The sequence below is a fragment of the Benincasa hispida genome, chromosome 12, assembly GCF_009727055.1.
Source record: "Benincasa hispida cultivar B227 chromosome 12, ASM972705v1, whole genome shotgun sequence".
NCBI classification, from domain to species: Eukaryota; Viridiplantae; Streptophyta; class Magnoliopsida; order Cucurbitales; family Cucurbitaceae; genus Benincasa; species Benincasa hispida.
The window spans coordinates 71,196,483-71,203,626 of record NC_052360.1 but is presented as its reverse complement, the minus strand read 5'-3'; the positions used below and the strand labels follow the sequence as shown (position 1 = coordinate 71,203,626).

The 7,144-nt window shown below is 41.6% G+C and overlaps 1 protein-coding gene across 1 annotated transcript in view; it reads left to right on the top strand.

The window, feature by feature from the left end:
- Window positions 1-6,898: 6,898 nt before the first annotated feature.
- The window catches only part of LOC120067622 (pentatricopeptide repeat-containing protein At4g01570-like), an 8,832-nt gene continuing 8,586 nt past the window's right edge, over window positions 6,899-7,144 (top strand). The window contains exon 1 of the mRNA XM_039019167.1: window positions 6,899-7,126. Coding sequence (XP_038875095.1) covers window positions 6,899-7,126 — 228 coding nt within the window. The remainder of the gene's footprint in view (window positions 7,127-7,144) is intronic.

Here is a 7,144-nt window from a genome sequence, read left to right as displayed (position 1 = left end):
GGTGAAGATGTTGTCTAGCATGCTTTAGCTAAACATATTTATTTCTTTAGCAAAGATTAATTTACTTGTTTAATTCATTCTAATTACCAAGGGATTAAGAAAACATGATGGAGAAAGCGATTACTGGAGGAACGAAAATAGACAAAAAGATGGAGATGAAAATGATCATGACATTTAATACTAATATTTAGCGTCTGATACATGGTGCGAATGATAAAGATTAAGAAGATGAATACAATTGATGATAAGAGATAGAAACAAATACAGAAGAGTGCTAACGTCTTGACATAGATCTGGATGGTGGATTTGCTTGCCGATGAATGGAGTGAATGGAAAGAAGAGCTTCCTTCTCAAGCTTGCTCGTTCGGTAGGAGTGACCTTGGTATTGTGTTTCACGGTGGGGATTGAAAGGATTTTCCCTGAGACTTACCTCTCGGCCTTGTCTCTTAAATCTTCCAAGATCTTCTCCGATCAGCACTTAGACCAGTCTCTCTCTCAATATACAAATATCAAAATATGCCCGTATCAAGTATATCTTCTCATAGAATTTCAGAGGCTATTTATAGGCTCAACTTTGACTCTTTACAGTGTGGACCCCACTTTATTATTATGGCAATTCCGGAAATGGTGGAATGAATATTTCTTCTACTATGCAATCAATCCCGTTAGAAATGCACAATGGTCAGCTATACACATGTTTGAATCCTCCGCAATTGCGTTGCTCTTTTGCATGCTTGATCGTTCGCCCGCATGCGGTTTTGTTTTTTATTACCGCATGCGGTTGAAGTTGCGTTGATCGCAAAGCTCTTGATCGATTGTCGCATGCGCCGTCATTGCGTTAATCGTCTATTCATTTCTGAATGATTGGCACAATGCGACGTAGATGCGTTAATCTTTTTCTCTTGAGCCATGAACACATACGGTGACTTGATTTCCTGCAAAACAGACTTGAAACATCCTTTTGTACCATTGCGATGGTGTCAGTAGGTGTATTGGTGACAATTTATAATTCTTGCATTTCTTAGCCAATTTCCATACAATTGGTGCAACTTTCCTCTCTTTTAACCGCAATATCTAAAAAAAGCAGTATAAATAACTTGTATTTCTACAAGTTATCACACCCCCAAATTAGATATATGCTTGTCCTCAAGTATATCTTCTACTAAGGCACTAATGCTCAATTCCTATCCTAAATTTTGCGTCAATTGGTTGCTCTGGATGCTCCACCTAGGCACATTACTTAACAACACAATTTCCTTCTATCCTTGCTAATTCATAACAAAGCCCTACTTTATTCTTCTATACTACAAATTTCTGCTAAAAATGTTTTTCTAGTTTTAAAAAGAACGTTTACCTCTTCTTGTCAAAACAACTTGATGTGTCTGGATGCGGTGGTCAAACTTTGCATCATTTATTAGTGACTATTGATCATGGTTGTGTGTCAATCTCAACTTTAACTCATGAATTTCAGAGGAGTTGTCTCTTGCATTATTCTACTTTTCTTTTGCATTTTTTTCTTTTCATATTGCGTTGTTCTTGGAAACCCACCTTCGTTTTGGCTTGCTCCCACAGTGTCATGCAAACATCCAACTATGAGCAGGCTCCTTTCACAACTTAACTCTTATCAGGTTAGGAATGTTTTTGAGGTTTCCCCTTGTGCTGACATTGGAGTTGATATGATTTTTTTTTTTAAATGGAAATAAGGAGCGTAATTTTCTTAATGACCGCATCACTTGATCTCATCTGCTCAGACCTTCCCCACACCCCCAAATTTAGAGATGTGCAAGGTCCTCATTGCGTTGTTTGGATAGAATAGACAACACTTAGACAAAATTTCAAAAAGAAGGTTTGAGCAGAATTTTGAAGGGATAAAAGGTAAAGCATTGCTATAGCTACGAATTAATTAAGTGTTAGTCATTGATAACTTGTAGAAATACAAGTTATTTATGTTGCCTTATTTAGATATTGCGGACAAAAGAGAGAAAATATGCGTCGATTGTAATGAAAATTAGCTAAGAAATACAATAATTATAAATTATCGAAAATACACCCCACTAAGACCATTAAGATGGTAGAAAATGATATTTCAAGTCTGTTTTGTAGGAAACCAAGTCACTGCTTGCGATCAAGGCTAAGAGAGATACTGAACAACGCATCTCCGTTGCATTGCACCCGTCAAATCAACACTGAAGAGATGATCAACGCAATGATAATGCAATGCGACAGTCGATCCAGAGCTGAACTTCAACCGCCTGCGGCAATAAAAACAACACCGCATGCAAACACATGATTGAAAGATGCAAATGAGCAACCAAATGCGGAGGATTGTGACATGTGTACAACTAACCGTTGTGCATATTCGACGAACTGATTGCATAACAGAAGGAATATTTATTCCACCATTTTTGGACTTTCCATAACAATAAAGTTGGGACCACAAGCCAAAGAGTCAAAGCCTTCAGCCTATAAATACCCTTAGAGAATTCACTGAAAGATGTACTTGATATGGGGGTATAATTGATACGAGGCTATTGAGAGAGAGCTGATCTGAGTGCTGATCAGAGGAAATTCGGGAAGAGAAGAGACAAGGCTGAGAGATGAGTCTCAGTGCAATTTTGCCAAATCCCCACCGAGAAGCCCTATACTTAGATCCCTTCTATCGGTTGACCAAGCCTGAAGGGGAAGCTCATCCTTCCATTCACTCCATAGACATCGGCAAGCAATTCTCCATTCCAGATCTGTGCCAAGACGTTGGCGCTTATTTGTATTTGCTTCTAACTCTCATTCATCAATTGTATTTCATCTTCTTAAACCCCTTACTAACAACCATGTATGAGATGCTAAATAGAATTATTGAATGTCTTGATCATTTCCATTTTCACTTATCTGTTTATTGCTGTAACATCCCACACCTTTTTATTTATTTATTAATAATGTAAAACATTTCCCTTTTCAGTAATTGTCCTTAGTTGAAGGACATGTTTGGAATTCTGAATTTAAAGTATAAATGCGAGGATTTAAGTGTTGTCGTGGAATTTATTAAAAAATTATTCAATGCGAGAAAGGTTTATGGCAGGAATTAATTATTTTTTGGAAAAGGAAAGGAATTAAATGTATAAAGTGGGTTTAAGGAAAGGATCTAATTAGAGTTAATACTATTTTCCTTTTTTTATTATTATTTATTATTTTATTATTATCAATATTTATTATCATATTATTATTACTATTATTATTAAGTATATTTTAAAAATAAAAATGGACACCCCAACCTTCTCCTCACTCACGAGCGAGCCCCCCCCCCCCCCCCCGTTTCTTCTTCCTTGCCTCAACCCAGCCGCCACACCCCCAGTCGCCGTGCACCTCCAACCGACCACCGTTCGTCGACCTCTGAAGCGCCACAGCGTCCGCTTTCAACCGTCGCACCACTAGATCCAGCCCCCGCGTGCCACCATCGCCCCAGCCATCGACCTCCCTCCATTTCGTTGCTCGCCATTCGTGGTTTTGGCCGACCAGATCCCGCCAGTCAGACAACGCCGTCTGCGTCGCGTCGTCCCTTTCCAGTCATTTGTGTTCGTCCGCGAGCAACCAGAAGCTCTCCAGCCCCTGCCTGTGAGCCTCCGTCCAACCGCCTGCTCGTCCAAAATTCCCTCCAGCGTCGTCCGTCGCCCCAGCCTCACCACTGTCGGTTCGCCATCGTCCCTCCTGCGTCGGGTTCCGCTTTGGTCTTTGTCAAAATCTTGGATTAAGGTAAGTGTAATTGTTTTGATTGGATTCCTTGAGGATTTTGAGCAGTCACTAGAGTTTAGCCTTGAATTGGTACACGTTCATGTTTGGATGTAAGGGCAAAATTTTAGGTTGCTGAAGTTTGTCGTCCAGCTGAGTAAAGGGGTATGTGACGAACTTGGTGAAGAGTAAGGCTCTAAACTTATGTGGGTGTAAGCATGTTTGTATGTTTATGAATTTCTCGATTAAGTTTGACTGAACCATGGACTGCGACTAAAATAATTTGCCATGATGTTGGGTGTTAGGTTTGGATCTTGAGGTCCTGGTGTCTTGTTTTGGGTGATTAAGTTTGATCCCGTGGGCTTTGGTTTTCGTTGGACAAGGAAGAGGTTGAGCTTGCTAGTTTCTGAGTTTGCGAGTAAAGTAAGTAATCTTACTACTTGGAACTACCCATGGCCAGGCTTTAGTTGTATTGCTAGCATGATAAGCGTATGTTATGGTAAATGTTAGCATATGATTGACAGTATGACCTGAATCAAAGTATGTTATGGCACGAATTCTGATTTGTTACCATACACCCCTAAGTACTTTCATCGTAGTATGTGAAAGTATGTGTTTTCATATGTTCGATGTCTGATCGGCTGGTGGTTAAGGCATACTTGCATGTTGTGGATTTATGATGTAATTTAGGCATGATGATGTATAATATGTTGTTAAGAAATATGTGTATGTGATGAAGCCATGGTATCAAGGATTTTTATGTATGTTTTAGAACTGTACAATGTTGAATCTTAGCATGTTAAGACTGTGTGAATATCCTCATTGATTAGTTAGATGCTCACCAGTTTGTGTTTCCTTCGAGATTCACCAGTTTGTGTTTCCTTCGGGATTCACAAGTTTTGTGTTTTCATCGGGATTCACCAGTTTATGTTTCCTTCGGGATTCACCAGTTTTATGTTTCCTTCGAGATTCACCAGTTTTGTGTTTCCTTCGGGATTCACCAGTTTGTGTTTCCTTTGGTGTTTCCTTCGGAATTCACCAGTTTGTGTTTCCTTCGGGATTCACCCGTTTTGTGTTTCCTTCAGGATTCACCAGTGTTGTGTTTCCTTCAGGATTCACCAGTGTTGTGTTTCCTTCAGGATTCACCAGTTTTTGTGGGCATACATAACTACAATAGGATAGGACTCAGTCTCTTATTTGTTACATGTATTTAAGTGCCATAGGTGGGTATCTAGAGGACATAGATGCCTAGCCTGACCCCAGCGATGGCTCAGCGGAATTCATGATTATGCCACATGGTACCCTATTATTGTTTTTAACAATTGCATTTAATAAATGTCTTTTGAACTTCTCTTGTTTTAATTAGCATTTATTTCAAATAACTGAGCGTCGTTTTAAATTCTTTGCATGCATTTATTTTAGTAACGGCCTTACCTAAGACCTAGGGGTTCGGGTCGTTACAGTTGGTATCAGAGCCCATGTTTTGGGTCTGTAGACTGACTTACTATATAAGTTTAAATAGTCCTTGTGGCCAGTAACGAATTCCTCGTCATCGCGAGGTACGTTCTACTAACGAACGAAAATTTCCATGTGTATATGAGGACAGTGATGTAGTGTTTTAAACGCATGATGTTTGAGAGAGGCCAAGAAATAGTTAGCTAACGTACGAATTTATGACAGGACATGGCACCTAAACGTAGAACAAGGAAAACAATTAGAGAAGAAATACAAGCAGAGAGAGAGGGGAGTAATCAAATTGCTTCGACGGCGCCAATTCCGCCTATGACCCAAGTGGATGAAAAGGCAATGGAAGCCTCAATTAGTGAAGCTGTTGCAACCGCTCTAATGGGGAAGTTGCAAGAACTGATCCATAGCACGATGGCACGACAGCCTGCCCAGACTCAGGCTCAGGAGGAATCGGTGCCACTCAAGCTGTTACGACAAACCCGTCCGCAAGACAAGGACACGCAGAGCCTGTCTCTCGAGGCCAAACATTTAAGGGATTTCCGAAAGTATGACCCTCACCCCTTTGATGGATTGTTAGGAGACCCCACCAAGGCAAAACTGTGGTTGTCATCCATTGAAACAATTTTCCATTTTATGAGGTGCCCCGAAGAGCACAAACTGCAATGCGCAGTCTTCATGCTAACTGGTAACGCGGCAATCTGGTGGCGTTCAGCAGAAAAGATGATCGATATTGAAAATGACCTTGCAACCTGGGACTAATTCAAGGAACGTTTTAATGAGAAGTACTTTTCGGTCAACACCCGATACAATAAGCATGCAGAATTCTTAAACCTGAAGCAGGGCATTATGTCAGTGGAGGAGTACGAGCAATAATTTGATAAGCTATCTCAGTTTGCTCCTGAGCTAGTGGCCACCGAGGCAGCGAGGACCAAGAGATTTATCCAGGGCCTGAGGAGCGGGTTGCGAGGCATGGTGCATGCCTTGGATCTCAAGACTTATGTCGCGGCACTGCGAACCGCCGTGAGCATTGATGCCGACTCCCAGGGGGAGAGGAATACAGGAGGTCACTCGGGATTGGGACCTCCATAGGGTAGAAAAGGAAGGCTGAGCACAAGACTCTTTAACATCAGCAGAGGGGTCAGAACACCATGCAGACTCCACATCAGTGGGGACAGCAGAGCACCCAGGCCTGGAATGGCAGGGAGGATAGACCGATATGCACCACTCACTGTAAGCAACATTGAGGACGTTGTTTAGCTGGCTCTGGGAATTATTTCCGGTGTGGCCAGAAGGGACACATGGCAGATAGATGCCCAAGGAAGAATGCGCCTAAGCATAGGAGCCAGCCCGTAGGATCGTTCCAGGGAGGCTCGAACTGCTAGTAACAACAGGGAAAGGTATTTTCTACCATTCGGCATGTGGCCTAGAAGTGAGGCACCATGGTGACAGGTACACTTCCCATTTTGGGACACCATGCTCTTCTTTTATTTGACTCTGGTTCTTCGCACTCATTTATATCTACTATATTTGTGAGACACGCCATGTTAGACTCAGAACCGTTGCCATTTGCATTGTCTATTTCCACTACATCGGGAGAGATCATGTTAGCTACAAAAAGATAAAGGCATGTCAGGTAGAGGTAGCCAACTGCACATTAGATGTAACCCTGATAACTTTAGATATGCGCGATTTTGATGTTATATTAGGCATGGATTGGTTAGCTGCTAACCATGCCAGCATAGATTGCTCTCATAAGGAGGTTATCTTTAAGCCTTCTATAGGAGCCGGTTTTAAGTTTAAAGGGATTGCCACCGTAGTCCTACCCAAGGAAGTTTCCGCATTGAAGGCCAGTAGGCTATTCGACAAAGGAGCCTGGGGCTTTATGGCCAGTGTGGTAGACACTAGGGAGAATGAAGTTACCTTGACTTCACAGCCAGTAGTGAGGGATTTTCCA